The 20341-nt window shown below is 39.7% G+C and overlaps 1 protein-coding gene across 1 annotated transcript in view; it reads left to right on the forward strand.

Annotated features, from left to right (window-relative positions):
- Window positions 1–20341, forward strand: part of MAN1A2 (mannosidase alpha class 1A member 2) — a 127677-nt gene that overhangs the window by 59068 nt on the left and 48268 nt on the right. The window contains exons 5-6 of the mRNA XM_069866321.1: window positions 973–1053; window positions 18475–18569. Coding sequence (XP_069722422.1) covers window positions 973–1053; window positions 18475–18569 — 176 coding nt within the window. The remainder of the gene's footprint in view (window positions 1–972; window positions 1054–18474; window positions 18570–20341) is intronic.

Consider the following 20341-nt stretch of genomic DNA (forward strand, 5'->3'; position numbering starts at 1 on the left):
TTCCCAGTAAAATAATCCAGGAGGAAAAAAATTGTGATTCATGACTTTAATAGGTATTAACTGGAATCATGGGCTGCATTGTTGACGTTTTCCTTGTATCACATGTAGATAAATAAAAGTAAATCTTTTATTAAAAATTGTATTTGTGAGTATTTCAAACTTTAGATTTTTAATCACCAGTGCTATTTGAGAAATTTGAGGAAATCTGTAAAGTATTCATATCGTCTTTCTGGCATAATTAGTAAGTGCAAAATGCATTTATTTTAGTTACAAGCAAAATTCGCGACACAACCGTAAGTGCTATCGAAATAGTGTGAAAGGAAAGACATATATATAAATACAATTTCAACTGTGTGCTACTTCACGGGTCAACTTGTGCTTTGTACATTTTAGTGACCTCTGGATAAAAGGAAAAGTCTCCTTTATATCAATATCTTTTAATGAAACTACATTTTTGTGTCGAATGGGTTGAATGAAGAGAAATTTATTGAGGGAGACAGATATGTTACAGGTAAAGGAGTGAATGGAGCACTGAAGGAGGCAGAAGGATGTTTAAACTACCTAGTTCCTCTTAATTTTTCAGAGGGTTAAATCAGTCAAAAGATACTGGTGAATTTAGCCTAAGGATATTAATGTGGATGAAGGCAGTAAGTGGTTTATTCTTTTGAGTTTCTCAGTGGTTTTGCAGGACTTGTTGTCATAACATTAAGTACATTAAGGCTATTCCTAGGTGGAGACCATGTTAAAATGGAGCTCTAATTTTGACATGGCACGTTGATAATGTAGGTTAAGAAAGCCCGTTACAGGAATTCTCTATTATTCTACTTCATCTTGTAAACCCAGAAGATTTGGTATTACACTTAAGAGAAAAGGTGCTGGTTTAGGGTGTGTACTTGCCTCTGCCTTCATGATTTTTTTTTTCTTTTTCAGTTAGGGAGTTGGTTAATTATTTACTCTTCTTTCCTGTTCTAGAATTCCGAAGTATCTGTTTTTGAGGTCAATATTCGCTTCATTGGTGGTCTTCTAGCAGCATACTACCTTTCAGGACAAGAGGTAAGGAGACTGGAACGTAGGTGTCAGTAAAATTTTATGTATTCTAGCAAATGTTGCATATAAAGAATTTTCTAGAATCTTGGGTTTTCAGTAGTTTGCAAACTAATTTTACAGCAATAAGTTGTCTAAAGTAATCAAATTCTCAGAGTAAGGAATCTTTTGAGCTTGTTTTTGTATTGGTCTTGGCCAATTTAGGACCCTTTGGTAGAACTTCGGAACACTTCTTTTATCTGGATGTTTTCAAAATATATCTGTCTGAGTAAATGTTGGCCTGAAATGTCAAGTCACTGCCTTCTTATGCTGACAATAAGTTGATTTTGTATTCTGTAGTTCTGTAAAGGTGGAAACAAAAGTTTTGTCACTTGTCGTGCAAGGCTATAGGTTTGTTTCACAAAGTGCTGTACAGTCTTTTTACCATTTTCTCAGTGACAAACTGAGACCTGTTAAGCCAATTTTGTCCCACTTTTGAAACGTCTATTAAAAAAAGATCAGAGGCTTACACTTCTTATATGAAGTTGTGCTTAAATTGAAAGGATGCATATACTCAAAGTCTTGCAGCCCTGGACTTCTTTGGTTTAGCAGTAACATTGCTGTGACTTCTTACTTCACATACTTTAGTAAAGCTGGAGCCTGACCCAACCTCTACAGATTAAGTCATAGCTCTTATAATGTTGCCCTAGCTACCTGGCTTTTGATCTATTGCCCGTATCTTTGATTTGGTTTTAGCCTTCCTTTTTCATGGCCCTGTGTAGCCAACTACCCAAAATATCAAGCTGGTGGCCATATTTAATGGCTTGAGGTTCAGTACACTTTCAGGTGTTTATGTGTATCTTCCCCCTTTGTTTAGGGTAGCAGCACATACGTATCAACAAGTTCATGGGAATTTTAAGCCCACAACCCTGAAAATAACTAGGAGAAACCCCCCCCTCGTATTTGTTTACTCTTTGGGTCTTTGTCATCATCCTGGGATCTTTGATTTTTTTTCGTATAGGAGTTTCTTTTCTTTGGAAGAAACACAACAAAAATCCAGTGTATATCCTGAAAGAAATGGCTAGTTTATTTTTCTTCAAGTACTACTGCTTCACTCTCACTTTCCACACTCTCCAGGCCCCTCGCCTGTGGAGGGATCAACTGCAAGCAGTCCCTCCTGCTGCACTGATTTATGTGACCTGTTATAGGAGGCCCAAATGAAAGGAGAAGTATGGAATTTTGTCTCTCTCTTTCCTCTGTGGCAAGTGAAGAGCTGACCTTGCATTCATGCCAGTGAATGCACTTTAAAAACTTTTCTCTGCTTCTAGAATCTGTCAAGTTTACGTGTTCCATCAGAGTTTCCTCACAGTTCAGTCAGGATTTTACCCTCAGCGCTCCTATTCTCTAGTGTTAGAAGTCAGCCTTTTAAACTGATTGCTGTGGCACTTCTTCAGGAAGACAGCCTTTGTAGAGCAGCGCCATGTCTTCTTTTCAGCTAGGAGCATTGATCCTGTCCTTGGATAACTTACTCAAACTGGAGCATGCTCCTTGGAGTCATCTGCTGTGAATATGAAACACTTCAGAGGAAAAGCAAAGATCACACATCAGTAGCTGGATTGTTTGTATAGGGTGATACCACACCTGCGCACAAGCCCCTTAACAAGAACTTTTTTGTCCCAATATGCAGACAGATGTACTCAAACACTGCCATAACAGAGGCTTTGCTTGTGTTTGTAAAGCTGAGTATTCTTTTTCTTTTCAGTTGCTTCTAGCCACTTGCTGGAGGCAGAGCAAGTGCCTGAGTTTTCATCAAGATGTTTTATTTCTTTCCTTCTTAGACAGCTTTTACCCTCTGTCTTTCCTAAATTTTGGCCACTATACTTTTATAGCATCAGTCTCTCTTTAAATGCTTCATGACTTGTAGTAGAAGATTATTCCTGTCCAGTGTTTGTATGTATTATCTTTACCTTCTGAAAGAAGAACTCCTTGAAAAATTGCTCAGGCTGTGTGACGTAGTCTGTCAGGTACCAGAAACAGTCCTACTTCATTTGCCAAGGTGGGTGGCTTCTCTGCAGTTTGTCAGTGTGAGCCTAGGAGAGACACCTGCCTTTGAGAACTCTTTGGAGTTGGAAAAAGGTTTGTTTGAGTTGTGATTTCCAACCAGGTCTTCTCTGTTCTGTCCTCAAGAAGGGAAAGTATTCTTTAGCTAATGGTTGGGGCGTGCCTTGTTTCTTTTTTACTGCATTCAGAGGTTGGAGGAGACAATTTTTAGCTACTGCTGAGACAGGCAAGCCTGATCCCAACTTTTGGGATGTTTGCATGATCATGTTGTGAACATGTTAATGGGCTTATGCCTCTAAAGGAGTGTCTATCTTGTCCAGTAGGTAGGTATCCCTCCTTTGTTTATCATATGCCCTTCCAGACCTTCTTGATATTCCAATCCCCATCTCTCTGCAAGACTGTTGGGTAGATACTGCTTTAGAGGTTTTTCATGCTAATTTCCATACTTTTCCATGTCTTGTTCGGTGCTTTGAATAATAGATTCAATACAATGAACAGGCTGCTTGGAATTAGTTCTGGTTTTCTCCTTTTAATTTATATACATTCTGCTTAAGTCTGCACCTAGAGTTACTGCTGTTTGATGACAGTTATAAAAGCAATTCTTATTTCATTCACTTAGTGATGTTAAGGTGCTATAGTGACACCACTAAAAGACAGTGTTCAAGACTTAGCATCAGCTGTAGAAGCTCAATCATTTTTAAGAGTCCACGCTGAGAAAGTGTACTAGTCAGTATGGCTTATCTATATGCTTTTGCCCTTGGAGAGGGTAACTGTGCTTGATAGGATTTTATTTGATTATAAGTCATAATGGTAGATATTGATCGTAACTTTAAAGTACAAACGGCTATTAATTTAGATAAAATTGTCCTGTTTTAAGCTCTTATTAGAAAAATGTTAGGTTTTAAAAATTATTTAGCCTGTCTAGTGGCATGACTCTGTGGTCTCCATGCTGTATTTCAGATGTCATGTTACTGGTATTGCTCAGAGGAATACCAACAGTGATCATTATTTTAATGATGCTGGCTACAGCCGACTGTGAAATTTCAAACCTTTCATATTAAGATTGTGGGTATTGCTGTCCCTCCTTTCAGAAAGAGATCCCCTTTACTGCAGTGGGTGGGGAAATAATGAAAAATACCTCCCTTAAACCTAAAAAAGCTGCTGGTTTTAGCAACTGGCAACTTGGCTTAAAATGCTGTAGGCCGATCCTGTCCACTGTTGAGTCATAGGCTTTTCTTAATGAAACATGAAACCTGTGGATTTTTTACTCATGCATCTATAAGTGGGAGTTTCTGCTGAACTTCGTTCACTGATGAGCATGTAAAGCTAAAGTTTGAGAAGGGTGCGTATGTTTTTGTGTTGCTCTGGCCAATTGCCTTGGTGGTCTTGCCTCACTGAACCTTTCTTTGGATGTAGACAGACAAAATTGTTTCTCTAAAAGGCAGTTCTTCTAATTTGGGTCAGACCACCTTCTTTCTCCTTTTTTTCCATGTCAGAATGTCTTTTGAATATGGCTGTGAAAGTTAGCACAGTGGAAGAAAATGCCTGTGCATCCTATTTCAGTCTTCCCATGTTGAAACAACACTGAGGGTGATCTGGTGGAAGGGGTAGTAAGTATGTCTGCAATCTGGGAGGCCCTTGTTTCAATCCTCTGCAGTAAGTTTTTCCTGGCTGATCATGGGCAAGCCATCTGGTGTCTGACTAGGTGAATGTCATTAGATCTAGGAGTGTGCCTTCTTTGTCTCAGCTCCTACCTAAGAATGAGGTCCAAATCTGTCATTCCATCTGAGATTCCCGCGGGTATTTTGAGCCTGTGGCTTTTCTCCAAATAACTGCTTGCTGTTAGCTAGGAGTGGTCTCTATAAACTCAGATTTAACTCTCTTGGCTAACATCTTCTAGGAACTCTGTAAAGAAACCGAACTTTGAGCCCATGGCTTCTAGGTTCCTTCCCACAAAAGTTCAGCTGCAGCTGTTTGCACCAGGATTTGGGGATTGTTTCCAGTTCTTGAGTATGATCTGGGTTATAAAGAAAGCCAGTGACTGAGAATTTCTTCCATCAGGAGTGGCTGAGGGAAGTGGGGTTATTTAGCCTGGAGAAAAGAAGACTGAGGATAGAGCTTATCACAACTACCTGAAAGGAGGTTGTATTGAGGTGGGTGTTGGTCTCTTCTCCCAAGTAAGAAGCAACAGGAAATGGCCCCAGGCTGTGCCAGGGGAGGTTTAGATCAGATATTAGGAAAAATTTCCTCTTTGAAAGAGTAATGAAGTATTTGAAGAGGCTGCCCAGGAAAGTAGTGGAGTCTCCACCTATGATTCTAATTAGGATTAGTAAGTGATACTTGCATGCTTTGCCTAGAGCTTATTTGCTAGCAGTCCAGTCCGTAAAGAGATTTGTAAGGAGTGCAGGAGTAACCCCATCTTGCCTTTAGAATAAGCGTCTTACCTGGTGTGAAGAGCATTTGTCTGTGGAGAGAGTGCATAAGGTAGCTTTCACTGCTTGCTTTCTTTCATGAACTGGAGCTTCACAAATCATTGAAACTCCTAGTGTGACTGGGAGTGGCAAATAAAACATTCCTGTTAGTAATAATGCATGGAATGATGGAAGCCCAGAGATGTGTAGAGGGTCAGTGGTTGTGCATAGTACTTGTCTGTGCTTAAGAAACAGTGTTGAGAAGGAAAACAAAGTGAATATTATTCTAACGGCTGTTGTATGATAGTGGCAGGAGGACAGTTACACTGTCATGACAAAGTGTTCTTGTCTGCTGCTGATTTATTAATACAATGAAAAGGATAGCTTATTTTTTTAATGTAGCAAACTTATTTATGGCATTTGCAATATAAAAACAATACTAATGATTTACTGTGTTTACCTTTGCTAGCCCTAGATATAAAGCAGTTCCTCATGATTCTTTCTCATCTTTATAAATACCATCAAAATGACATATCATTCTAGGCAAGATAATAATATAATTCACATGGATAAATCCAATCTTAAATCTTTGTTTAATGTAGAGTGTGAGGGCTTTTAAGTACTTGATAATGTATTAACAGATAATCAAACTAATCCTTTCCAGGAATATGACAGGCAGCATCTCTTCTGTTCAGGAAGACTCCTTAGTAAAATTGTTATGTATGTAAATGGATATCCCTAATAACTGACGTAAATATATAAGATATGGGTCTTCAACAAGCAAGACAATGTATTTTGTGAACCGGTTTCACAGAAATCTTCACTGTGCCTGTGAAGGGGCTTTATCTAAATTAAGTTTTCAAAGGTCTAAAATCTTGGAAGAGATAGCAGCATTATGTGTGTCCTATCCAATAAAGGTGAACTTTCAATTTGTTGCCAGGAGATGAGCTGCTTATGAGTAAGTGGCCGTGACGGCTCACTGGTCTCTAATAGGACACAGTCTGAAAAAAAAAAAACCCAAACCCCTTTTTTCTTGAGTTTTAAAGCATTGTCACTGCTCACTGTAGTGCAGATGGTAATTCTTGTGCGGTTTCTGTTTACCAGGCTTGTGCTAAACTTTTTCTTGACTGTCAGATGACACAACCCGGCAGGGGAGAAAGCCAGCTTGGTTGAATAGAGAGATCTTGAGGGATATCAAGAAGAAAAGAAATGTTTATGGCCTCTGGAAGAAGGGACAGGCCTCTTGGGTGGACTACAGGAGGGAAGTGAGATTGTGTAGGGAAAAAATCAGAAGGGCTAAGGCTCAGCTAGAAATTGGATTGGCCAAGTCAGTGAAAGATAACAAAAAATCTTTCTACAAATATATAAATAATAAAAGGCGGACTAGGGAGACCATACAGTCCCTATTGGACACAGAAGGGACAACAGTAACAGGGGATGAGGAAAAGGCTGAGGTACTTAATGCCTTCTTTGCCTCAGTCTTTAGTCGTAAGGAGGGTCGTTCCGTCTGTGTACAAACCCAGGAGCTAGAGGAGCATAATGAGGCTCCCGTGATCCAAGAGGAGGTGGTCAGAGCCTTGCTAGCCCGACTGGACAGTCACAAGTCTATGGGGCCGGACGGGATTCACCCTAGGGTACTGAAGGAGCTGGCGGATGTGCTGGCCAAACCCCTTTCCATCATCTTCCAACAGTCCTGGAAGACTGGGGAAGTCCCACTGGACTGGAGGCTGGCTGATGTTGTGCCCATCTACAAGAAGGGCCGCAGGGAGGACCCAGGAAACTACAGGCCTGTCAGTCTGACCTCAGTGCCAGGGAAAGTCATGGAACAGGTGATCTTGAGTGCTATCATGAAGCACATGCAAGAGAACCGGGTGATCAGGCCCAGTCAACATGGGTTCACAAAAGGCAGGTCTTGCCAGACTAACCTGATCGCCTTCTATGACAAAGTGACCCGGCTACTGGATGAGGGAAAGGCTGTGGATGTGGTCTTCCTGGACTTCAGCAAAGCCTTTGACACAGTTTCTCACAGCGTTCTGCTTGAGAAACTGTCAGCCTCTGGGCTGGACAGGCGCACACTCTCCTGGGTGGAAAACTGGTTGGATGGCCGGGCCCAGAGAGTGGTGGTAAATGGTGTGAAATCCAGCTGGAGGCCAGTGACAAGTGGGGTTCCCCAGGGCTCAGTGCTGGGTCCAGCCCTGTTCAATGTCTTCATCAATGATCTGGATGAAGGCATCGAGTGCACCCTGAGCAAGTTTGCAGACGACACTAAGCTGGGTGGAAGTGTCGATCTGCTGGAGGGTCGGGAGGCTCTGCAAAGGGATCTGAACAGGCTGGACCGCTGGGCAGAGTCCAATGGCATGAGGTTTAACAAGGCCAAATGCCGGGTCCTGCACTTGGGGCACAACAACCCTATGCAGTGCTACAGACTGGGAGAAGTCTGTCTAGAAAGCTGCCTGGAGGAGAGGGACCTGGGTGTGTTGGTTGACAGCCGACTGAATATGAGCCAGCAGTGTGCCCAGGTGGCCAAGAAGGCCAATGGCATCTTGGCTTGTATCAGAAACGGCGTGACCAGCAGGTCCAGGGAGGTTATCCTCCCTCTGTACTCGGCACTGGTGAGACCGCTCCTCGAATCCTGTGTTCAGTTCTGGGCCCCTCACCACAAGAAGGATGTTGAGGCTCTGGAGAGAGTCCAGAGAAGAGCAACAAAGCTGGTGAAAGGGCTGGAGAACAGGCCTTATGAGGAGCGGCTGAGAGAGCTGGGGTTGTTTAGCCTGGAGAAGAGGAGGCTGAGGGGTGACCTCATTGCTCTCTACAACTACTTGAAAGGACGTTGTAGAGAGGAGGGTGCTGGCCTCTTCTTCCAAGTGACAGGGGACAGGACAAGAGGGAATGGCTTCAAGCTCCGCCAGGGGAGGTTTAGGCTAGACGTTAGGAAAAAATTCTTTACAGAAAGGGTCATTGGGCACTGGAACAGGCTGCCCAGGGAGGTGGTTGAGTCACCTTCCCTGGAGGTGTTTAAGGCACGGGTGGACGAGGTGCTGAGGGATATGGTTTAGTGTTTGGTAGGAACGGTTGGACTCGGTGATCCGGTGGGTCTCTTCCAACCTGGTTATTCTGTGATTCTGTGATTCTGTGAACCCAATTTATTGATGTGTCTTGGTACAGCATGGCACCTGAAGAGGAAGGAAGGAGGGGAAAACTGACTTTATTGTGGTTTTCTTTTCTCTAAGTTTGATTGGAAATAGGTTTGTCTGTTGGTATAACATGATTTAAACTGGTGTAAATAAGAGAAGCTCTTTTAGCAAAAGAAAACAAAACAACTATGCAGCAATAGCCAAGTATCTCCTGATGACCATGTCTATTAGTTTTTGGCTCTGTCCTCAGTAATGTAACAGCTATACTGATGGGCACCAGTGATGGCACAGTATCTTGCCTGTTATTTCTCCAGGTATTAATTTAATTGCATTACAGATAACACAATAACACACTTCGTCTCTACCCGCTGAGTTTTCCTATGCTTTTTCTTCCTGTGTTAGCGTCTGCACTCAAGGTTTTCATACTTGATCTGACCTGGAGAGGAAGTATGGCATTCTTTCTCATCAACTGAAAACATAGTTCTTTCAGTAGGACTTTTTCTTACTTTAAAACAACAAAAAAAATACAACTCAGGACATGACAGCACTTTAAAACTACGCATTTTGGCTGCGTTTGCCTTTTCAAAGTTGTTCGCTTTCAGTGCTAACTTTTCTGTTTCTCTCTCAAAGAGGAGTTTTGATATTAAAATACGTTTAGGCAAGAACAGGTGCTGTGAGAGAAAAATGAAATAAATGCCTCTGCTAAGCAAAAACACCAAAAACCAGAAAAAAACTGGCACAATTCATATTGCCTCTAATGATTTGTTAACCTGTCACAGGATAAAGATGGTAAACTTGTCTACTCTATTACAAATCAAGAGGATGCTAAGCTTCCTGCTATAGTAGTGTATTACCATTTATGAATTGGACAGTGGGCTGACAAATCTTTAAAGAAATTGCCAAACAGCTCTCTAGCCTGTTAACATGCATATTTTAAATTCAAAATATAAAACTGCAGATAAGTACCTAAACCAAAAGAACACAAAAGTCTATGTTCAGAAAAGGTCACTTGAGGTGACCTTTGTGAGCCAGTTTGTGAGCCAGTTAGGCTGATTTTCTTCCTCCTCCCCATCTCAGAAATTCATTTAATGGAAAATAAGAGATCAGTATAGTAGTGATTTGACAATGAAAGTATTCTTCTAAGAATTTATAGCTGACTGTAGATTCACTCATGTTGAAATGGCAAGCAAATAGAAAACTCTGGAGAAATTTAATCAATTGGTCAACATGGCTTGTATAAATGAAGTCTGTTTTAATGTTGCCAAAGGTGTAGATGCAGGCTTTAAGTTATGGGAAAAATCAACAACCCATGTTGGCCAGACCCCAACATGGGAACAGAACAAGGGAATGTGCTTTGAGAAGCTGTGGCTTCAAGAGTATGTGGAACTTGCCAAAGGCAAGCAGCTCTGTTTGAACTTTTGGTATGAAATCCTGTGGCAAAAGACCTATGAGCGTTTGGGTTTATAAAAAGGAGTTTTGAATATGAAGAGGAATTTGTTTCTGTTTTAAGTCATTACTAAAAGGTCGCTGTTGGTATGCTCTTGATGTCTTCATAATTCCATTCTTAAAAGGATGTGTAAAACCAGCAGAAATGTAGAAAGACCAAGAAAAGAGACAGGACTGATAGTTATGCTTCCTGGACTCATGAATAGTCAGTATGTTGTATGTGACTCAGTCCAGATACATCTGTGGAAGAAATGTTTCACTTAAATACTACTTATTGACAGAAACACAAAGTTGGCTTGCTAATTTCACTGTATTTTATACAGAAGATCAAATCATGGCTGTGTTGAATCTTTCTGATTTTTGTTGGCATGACATAATAGGAGAAAATTTGTCTTATTTCTGGCCCTAGGATATATAAAGTATACTGCAGGAGTTTTTATCTTACCATTTTTCAATATAAATGCCTAGTTTTTCAGGTGCCTTGCAGGATTTATACAACTGTGAAGTTTTGGTACTTACTAATTCATTGCTCACAGCTTGTACTTAACTGATTCATTGCTCACAGCTTTTGTTTGCCAACTAATTTTCTTTCAGAAGTTGGCCCTAATATATATTTATATGTATTTTTAAACTAAATATGTCTAAATCTGAAAACAAGCCAGTTCATCCATTTACAAAAAAAGTCAAAACATTTACGCACTTCTGTCAGGTACAATGTAATGAAATGTATTTTGCACCTGATATTGTGTAAAGGCTATGTTTTTGAAGATGTAAAAAAAATCACATAGTTTTAAAATTATGTTTTCTGGACTGTGATTTTTGTATCCTAATCTCTTACATCATACAGATGAGAAGATGAAGGCTGTGTGCATGAAGAGTGCACATAGTGTGAAACGATATGTAATTTCATCTCTGTTTAACTTCTTTGTAAAGGCAAATACAGTCTAAAGGGGACTGAGTCATTTCTGGCAAAGTCTAAAGGGAAAATCAAGATTAATTTAAAATTGAAAGCTTGGCAGCACTTTCAAGAGAAACAGGAGTCAGGAACTAAGTGAGAAAGAAAGTAGAAATTGATACAATATAAGCACAGAGCTGAAGGACAAAAAAGATGACATGGCAGGGAAAAATACATGGGAAATTAAGGAGACATTTGACATGAGAGGAGAATGCGTTGGGGGTAGGTGTTACCAAAAAAAGCCAATGCCAGGAGAGATTATTGATCAGAGAAGTTAGATAATTTTTGTTGCATGAGAAGTATTCTCATAAGACTTGTAAATATAGCACAAACAGTTTAACTACCTGACTTCAGAACCATTTCCTATGGTTCCTTCTTAAAAACCACAGAGAGACTGGATCATCAGCTGGGTTGGGACCTTGAGGAACATAAAGCAATCTGTTACTCAACTCAGTAAAACTGGAGTAGCAGAATACAAAATACCAAGGATCACTGATTAATAAAAGAAAACCCACAAAATTAATTTTTACAATTTGCTTTGCCTAAGTGTGTTTGGCTACAAAGGCATGTTGAGAGGCTGATATGTTACAATTAATTCTAGGTCCAAAGAGTGCGTTCTGGGGGTGAGGAAACTTTCTTCCCCTGTCAGATTCTCCAATGTGTTCCTCGTAGCTGTAAAGAACAGGAGCATGTTCTTGTCACTCTCTCCACGGTCCCATGTTATGTCTTGTCTGCTTTAGTCCTCCATTCGTTCCTTGTCCTTCCTCCTGATTCCTTTTGTTTCTTACCTTCAGCTCCTGTTCATGCTCTCTTCTTCTAACAACTTCTCCCTGGCACTTATTCTTGTATGAGGTGGGGAACCATCCTTATCTTTTATCAGTTTTGCTTCCTTGCTGGCTAAGCTTCGTACTGAACTTCTGTCCCTCAACAGCTCTTCTATTTGGCTTCTTGATGGCCATTCAGATTAATTTTTCTCCCTTTTCTTTCTGTGTTCCCTTTCCACACTTTTTTAAATCAACCTTTCTTGCTGCCAGCAACTAGTGGAAGAACTCTTAAGCCAGATGCCAGACACTGTTTGTGCTCTCACATCTGGTTCCCTGAGCTGCAGTTGCACCCATAGCAAGAAGAAATCATCTGAAAGCAGTGTCTTTTAAAAGCTCGCTTACGTTCTTGGAGCGTGCTTAGGTATGAGTAATTGTGATTAGTATATTGTGCAAATTTATGGTTGTTGCTTCTAGTCCTGTGACAGTTTATTTACAGAGGTAACTAATCTGGCAGGTTAATACTGCTTATGCAGAGAAACCTAGAGTAAAGAAGTCAGAGACGCAAAGAGAAGGGAAGAAAAAGCACAAAAATTGCCTAGGCTGAAAGCAACTCTCTAATAATAATAATAGAAGAGAAAATGAACTCAAAACTGCCATGGTTTTTGGCTCACTTAGGCAGGGTGAGAAACAGTGCATTATATCTTCCTGGAATGATTAGATCAAGGAGGCATTTATATGCCAGATTTTCATCACATTTATTCTGAAATTTAAGTGTTGTGTGATGTTGCCTGGCTGATGTAAAGTGCCTCAGTTTTGAAGGCCCTTTAAAAATGGAGAATGTGTAACTTTTCTACTTGGATATGCATGAAACCTGTGCCAAGGAAGATGATATGGCTGTTGCAGTGAATGGAAGCTATGTAGTTTAATTGAGGTATTATTAGCCAGTGCCTGGTAGTTTAAATGTGATTAGGTAGTTGTCCAGTGCATGCTGAATTTTTGCATTTAGATCTTCTAGAGCAAAAATATCAAATACTTCTGAGAAGCTAATATAAACACAAACTTTCTCATGTGGATTTTAAAAAAAATACCAATAGTGTGAAATGAATGAATATAGATCCTAAGATGCCTCAGTCAATATTATATAGATACCTCACCTCTTTTGTTCAGGAAAGCAGCTTTGTGAAAATTTTGTGAAAGATAAAAATAGTATCACTTAAGAATTCAGTCTGCAAATCTTTCCCTCCTGATAGTAGAAAACCACCATAGTATTTATTACCTTATATCTAAGAAGCAGCATTTGAACATATAATTGCTAATTTGTGAAGTGTAAATAGGGAACATTTGTAGTCAAGCAGATGATACCTATCTTCTTATCTGCATTTAATTGATGCACTTTCAGTATTTTTCTGTGTTTATTTTTCTGCTCATTTGTGGACTGGAGATTGTAGTTGAACAATATGATCCAATCAGGATTTTAATGCTTTTCAACTCATGTACAACTCATAACTTGGGAACTATCACTAGGATAGTTTTCCTAGGTTGTCTAGTTCATCCAGATCAGTTGATATGATGGGTAGTTTCTTGCCATGTCTTTTGTCAGTGCTTTATGTGCCCCTGGATTCAATATTCTAAAAGCCCTGACCTTTATTTTATCTCTGAACAGACCAAAGCCTCTAGGAACCAGATCTGGAGATCTGAGTGTGTGAATGGATCTGTACGGTCTCCTGGGCTTTACTGAACTTTTTGTTTCAGAAGTAGAATGTAGACTGCAGTTGCAGCTTTTTCTTTGAAATTTAGGATAATTCTGATACACTGCATTAGAAATTTTTTACAAGCTGAATCTCTAGAAACAGATACTGTGGATAGCTAGGCTTGTACAGCCATGATTTTTAGATCTGTTATGTAGCCAATCGTCTGAAACAGGGCAGTCTTTCTTGGCTTCCTACTGTTCTTTCAAATTGTCAACAAAAGCATATATTTCTGGGAGGTTGCCAGTGTGGGTTTTTATTATAAAAGAGTTTGAGGTCTCGTGTGGTGTTGCAGGATAAAGAAAGATGTCAGCAAACTCTTCATGTTCTGAAAACTGAGGTTTTTTTTAAAATCTCTTTACAAAGGCATTTTTTCTTTTACTACAAAAAAAACCCAAACCAAAACAAAAAACAAACAAGCCTATTTTGACTTCAGAAACCTTTAAAGGGAAGAGAGGCCTGGATCAGAATGGATGCATGGGGAGGCAAGCCTAAGTACTCATCAACATTGACTTTGAGTTGTTGAACTGGTAATGTGGTTTTTTTGTTTTGTTTTGGTATGGTTTCTTCTTTTTTTTTTTTTTTTGAAAGAAGAAACATTTTCTGTGTAATGACTAAGTCAGCGAGTTATGTAATATTTATGGATGAACTACTACCTGCTTTATTCTGTTCTTGAGACCTCACAATTCTAATGGCAAAGGAGGGTTCTGCAGCAACAGTTGCAGTCAAAAGTACCTTAGCTTGGTGCTGTCTTCATAGTACCTACAAACATTCCTTCCTTGAACGTCTGCTAGGACTCTGGAGACTTACAGTGCTGAAGAGGCTCTATTGTATTTGTATATTTCTACACCATTTCACCACTATGGGTGTAGTTTGTAGCTGTTTTGCTACATCTCACATGAACATGGGTTTACATTTTCCAGGATCAATTCTAGATGTGACGTACTTCTTCAGTCATCACTCACAAACATCTGTAAAGTATAGCTGAAGTGCTCTCCACTATCAATTCATATGATAACTGAAATGTTACCAGAGTCTTACTGCATATCCCTCATCTCACAAGATCCCTTCATAATTAAATATGTAGAAGCAAATACATAAAGAGGGAGTAATTTCTTCATTTCTTGGTGGCAGGATGGCTGACACTTGCAGTGGGAAATGCCCTAGGAACACTGCAAAACCCAGGAGTTCCCAGTCTTGAAGGGGAAAAGTGTGTGCTGAATCTTGGAACTTTTTATCTGGCACGCAGACATCTTGCTATGCAGTCAGGCTTATACATAAATAGCAATGCTTGTTAAGCTAGTAATTTTTTTTTGATGTGACAGTGCTGCTTATCTTGATTTTTTTTTTTTCAGCAGTAAATCACTCTGTGAGCCTCTATCTCTGCTCATGCAGAAAGTCCTTTCTGACAAATTGAGCTTTAAATAGGTGGTTAGCTACAATAGGGACGTGAAGAGTTCACCACTCACATTGAACTCTGAAGGGAGAAAGAGAATTCTTCTAGATAAGGCCAAAAAAATCCAAATATTTTCCTCAAGAGTCTGCATCTAGTATTGCTGTCAGATGCTCTGTTTTTTTCAGTCTGCATTCGGTAATTAAATAGGTCTGCCTTGTAATCTTTGTGCTTAGTGTTCAAAGGAAATGTGTGTAGGGTTTGCTAGTAACAGTAGTGCTGACAGTGAGAGTACCATATTTTTGTGAACTTGTGCAGTATATCTGTTTTCGTAGAATCCTGGAATGGTTTGGATTGGAAGGGACCTTAAAGATCATCCAGTTCCACCACTGCCACCACTCCATCCCGGGCCTCAGGCGGGGACATCTCCTGCTGGATCGGGTTGCTCAAAGCCTCATCCAGCCTAATCTTGAGCACTTCCAGTGATAGGGCATCCACAGCTTCTCTGGGCGTCCAGTCCCAGTGCTTCACCACCCTCACAGGAGAAAATTTCTTCCTAAGATTTAAATCTAAATCTGCCTTCTTTCAGCTTTGTTTGATATTTTTTCAAGGATCAGAAGTTATCAAACCTACAAAACCAGCCACAATGCGTGACCACGGATGCTCACTAGTTAATAACTGTCAGATTAAGCAGAAGTCTGGCATTTATTACTGTTTAAGAAGAATGACTCAGACTGATTTATGCACATAAATGAAAGAGATTCTTCATTTGTATAAAACATCTATGATTCCCCTGAGTTAGGAAGAGAGGCCATTGGAGGCTGTTTGCCATTCGTAGTGCTGGAAGGGAACACCTAACAGCAGTATTAGCATAATACAGTCTTTGGAGAGTTGCAGCCATACATCTCAGCAGTCACTGAATACCTCAGTGAGGCTTTTGAAGAATTGTCTTAATCCTTGAGGCCTTCACTGCTGAATGTTTTGGCCTTACTTGGATTAATAGGCTCAGGAGCAAGCTTTCATATTTTGAGATGGGTGGCAGGTTTGATGTGTTAAGCATCAATTTAATGGATGGAAATGATTCAGGCTGTCACAGCTGGTCTGCTGTACATGCTAGTTTGTAGATACTGATTAATGTTTTCATCTTAATGAGATGGATGGTTTGGGGGTTAGGTTTTGCTTTTTCTGATAATTTCCACTCTCTCCCCTTCTAGCTATGAACAGCTTGATTTGGATTTGATTAAGTGTTTTGATGGATTCAGTCTTGGATGAGAGGAATAGAGAGAGGCAGAGTTTTACCTTCTGATGCTAAACCAGTGGTATGTAGAGTCCTCAACCCAACAGAGGTGATAGGGGGGCACCTCTAATCATAGCAAGTTTTCGCAAGTACTGACAACATGGTTGTCTGAACTAGCAGTTACTGCTGACGCTCTGGTTTGCTCACACGCCAAAATGGCTAGCACAGTGCTTTAACTCTCCTTGTTCAGGTTCATGCACATTTAGATCAGCGTAACCTATACTTTATGCACTCTTACTAAAAACTGCTTCTACTGCTATAGCTTTTTCCCCAAATCATCATAGTCCAGTTCAAATTGATCAAAACCTATATAGTGGTGTGTAAATAGAATTTAAGAATATTCTGTAGTGAGGATGTTTCTGGGGATGTTCTCCCATTGAATATTCTTACCCTAATGTTTCAATATCTCTTATTAATGAATAAGACAATAATGCGTAGTGCTTTCAGAGAATGCAGGATCCAAGAGCTGAAGCTAAAGAAATTCAAGCTACAAATATCTTTCTGAAGAATATACCATTTAAGTTGAAGTAGTTGTTCAGGGTTAGACCTTGAAACATGCCTGCACTATAGAGGAACTCTCTTTAGATGACTCCCTATAGGTAGTCTTGTCTGGTCTTGACCCATCTGCTACTTAATAATCCAAAAGTTCAGCATGAATTTTTGGTGTGTAGACTCCACCTGTGTTATACCTCTTACTTATCCCATGCCTTCCTATTTTGACTTGGTCCTTTATTCAAGGTTGGAGCGCTATCTGAGTTTTACTGCTAAATTTCTGCATATTTTATCAAAAGCTGTCTCTTGTCAGTATTTCTGCTAAAAATCATTCAAGCCATATTGCCTCCGTTACTTCACAATTCTATCAAACTCTGAGATATCCTCTTTTTCAGTTTAGACATACCGCATCTTGCAAGTCATTTAGAGTACCTCTATAAAAGTTCTTTTTCCTGGCTCATTGCTTTCAGATCCACCTCCATCTCTCCGTACTCCACTGCATCAAATACAATTAGATGTCATCTTTAATATTCTTTTCTGGTTTATTTCATGTCTTGCTAGTCATCTGCTCAAATGCTAAGATATTGATCCTTTCCCACCTTTATGTGAAAAATGAGGATGTTCTTGATTGCTTATGCTTCAGCTACTTCTCAGCATGCTTCTCCAGTAAGCATCTCTTATTTTCCTCCCACAGACTTTACAAAAGGGAGAAATCCTTTCTGTAAGTCCGATAGAGATGTTTTGTAGTCCTTCTTAAAGCTCTTATCCTTGATTATGGACTGTTGGTCAGGTAGTTGATAATAACATTTATATAGTATGTCCATCTTGTGTCAGTTATTTGGGGACATGGTAGTTCTTTTTGTTAGATGTTTGTGCAGTGCTTCAAAATGGTGAATAAATGTTGTCTCCGAATTGAGAAGATACTCTTGCAGAACTATTGTGAATACTCACAATGAGTTAATTAAAATGTATTCTAGCCACTAGGTGTTAAAACCAGTTTTACGTCATGTGGGTCTACCAAATATGCCTTCTTGGGAAAGGTGCTTTGCATAGGCTTAGAAGGAACTTTTTCCCAGTTGCTCAGTTAACTAATTAGCATTAGTTTCTGCATAAGGCTATTAAAGATTTATGCTCCAAAAGTTAATTGCAACAACATTAGAAATGAAAGAGGAGATGTCCTGTCAGTAATTTCTATGAGTAATTGGACTTGAGAGGGAAGACTAAGCCTATAATTATTTTTCTTTAGCATTATCAATGAACGAAAAGCTACAGGAAATTGTGTATATATATAATCTCATTACAAAGAGATTGGAATCTTGTAAAAGCTGAAATTCTCGGGGGTGGGGGGGAAGGAGGAGTGAGGAGGGGAAGTGTGTGGAGGAGTTGTCTCATGATTTTTAGCTACAAAATAGGAAATGTGGTTTAAATACTACTTTAGAAAGCCCTTGAAATTCTTAATATTGGTAGAGGGAGGTGGGAGGAGTGTTTATATTCTTCTTCAGTAGGAACCTAGGCATTATTGCTGGGAAGCACGGAAGGAAAGAAGTGAAAATGACAAGTTGTCTTTTAATGTTTGAATTTTAATGAAATGTATAAAGTGAACAAGTAAAAAATAAATAAGTTAATATATCTTTAACAATGTAAAGCTTTTCTAATACAAAAAGGTGGGTGGGGCAAGGAAATTTCAGTCTATAGTTCTTAAAGGTAAATCAGGCTTTGTAACTATTTGCAATTGATCCTACTATCTTAGGTTTTCAAGATCAAAGCTGTGCAACTGGCAGGAAAACTTCTTCCGGCCTTCAACACACCTACGGGTATACCATGGGCAATGGTGAATCTAAAAAGGTAATGGATTTTCTTTTGTGAGGAAGCATGTTAAAACTAGTAATGTCATGTAGCAATTTTTCTTGGTAGTGGAACTGTAGAAGATGCAGACAAGTTGGCATTCCTGGCACTTCAGAATAATTTTAATAGAGTTTAGAGAGTTCTACTTTATTAACTGCAATAAATCGTGACTGTGATTTTTTTTTTTTTTCCCCTCATTCTGCAGCAAGAATTTAGCATGCCAGTGGAACATACCCAGTGTATTAAGCCCTGTGTTGCCCTAGAGCGCAGTCACTGGTTCTTCAGTCATGGAAGAACCTTTTGAATACCAAAATTATTTGCAGGCCATGGTTGAGCTTGCTGGATTTCATGTACTATGAGCTGCATGTTGCCTTTGGAAGGCTACCGATGTTTGAGAAGATGATAGGACTCTGAAGATATTGATGTATTTACAGTTCAGCTTAGTTATAAAGGCTAGTGTGCTAAAGTCCTCTATGATCTGTGGAGATGGACAGACTCCCTGAGATGGCTGTTCAAGTTGGACACTGAACTTACGTGGTCTACGTTGCCTTGTTGAAGAAAATTGCCTTGTCTAGTTTATCTTTTATTGCTTGTTCAGTGCTGGGATTTCCCTCAGATTGAGAGTGGTTTCGATACAAGGCATTTTCAAATTTTTTATTGTGTTCTTAAGCACTAACTGAATTGGGAATGAAAGTCTAGATTGCGCATACACTTAAGCAATTCAGGATAGTAAATAGCAAGAGGTTTTTTAATTGTTTAAAATTATTTTCTCTTTAGAAAAGAGATTTGTTTTACTCTGACTGTGAGGACATTTAGGACTACTTTGAGAGCATTAGCCCTATGTGCCTGCCTTGTGTTCAGGAAACAATCCTCGCTTTGCTGTCACTTTTTAGGTGAAGATTGTGGCATTGTGGCTTACCCTTCTGTTGGCTCAGGACCTCACCACCCTTACCTGATTTTCTCAGTTTTGCCTGTGCTGCACTTGTCCCATTTTTTTAGACATCTGTACAATTCATATTATTGGATTAGATTTCTCTATGCCCTTTCTACGTGGCATTATGGTTTACTTAAGCTTGTGTTCTCCCTGTGGTTTCATACGGCTTGAAATTCCCCTGTGTATAAGTTCTTTATTTTTGCTTTGTTTAGCCCAAACATGCACTGTCGCTCTGGTGTGTTTGTATCACCCATGTGGCTGTACTCTTTCAACACCACAGGCATCCAATTCACTAGTTTGAGCAACATAGATGGCGAGGTTTAAGAAGCTGTAAGCAGTAGATGCGTGGATACTTTTCAGTCAGACATGTGGCTTGTGTGTCAGAGTGCAGTCAGGAAGGTAGAACTGGGGAGGAGGATTTGCGTTAGGTGGAGGGGAAAGGATTGAAGTGCCAGAAATTTCCTGCATGTTGGTACTTTGTACGCGTTTAACATGCTAGTTTCTTCATAATGTACAGAACCAGTCAGCATCACAGTAGAAAATAGCGGCTGGCATGCCGGGGGGGCAGTGACAGTAGCAAGCATCTATCACTTCTGAGGTTGATTTGCAGTAAAAGACAAGACTAGAAAGAAATATTTGGAAAATCATTGCTTGCATTGATAATGCATTTTGCATTCAAGAGTTGTGCCAAAAAATCCCCAAGGCGAGCTATGATTTTTGTCTCTAAGCTCTGTAAATGGTGGTTACTCTGTTTGAAAAGGTATTGTTCTGTCTCAGGTCAGAGCTATAAATACTGCTCCATTACCAACATTATTCCTTTGCATTTCCTTTTTCTAAT

The sequence above is a fragment of the Phaenicophaeus curvirostris genome, chromosome 1 (assembly GCF_032191515.1).
Source record: "Phaenicophaeus curvirostris isolate KB17595 chromosome 1, BPBGC_Pcur_1.0, whole genome shotgun sequence".
Lineage (NCBI taxonomy): Eukaryota > Metazoa > Chordata > Aves > Cuculiformes > Cuculidae > Phaenicophaeus > Phaenicophaeus curvirostris.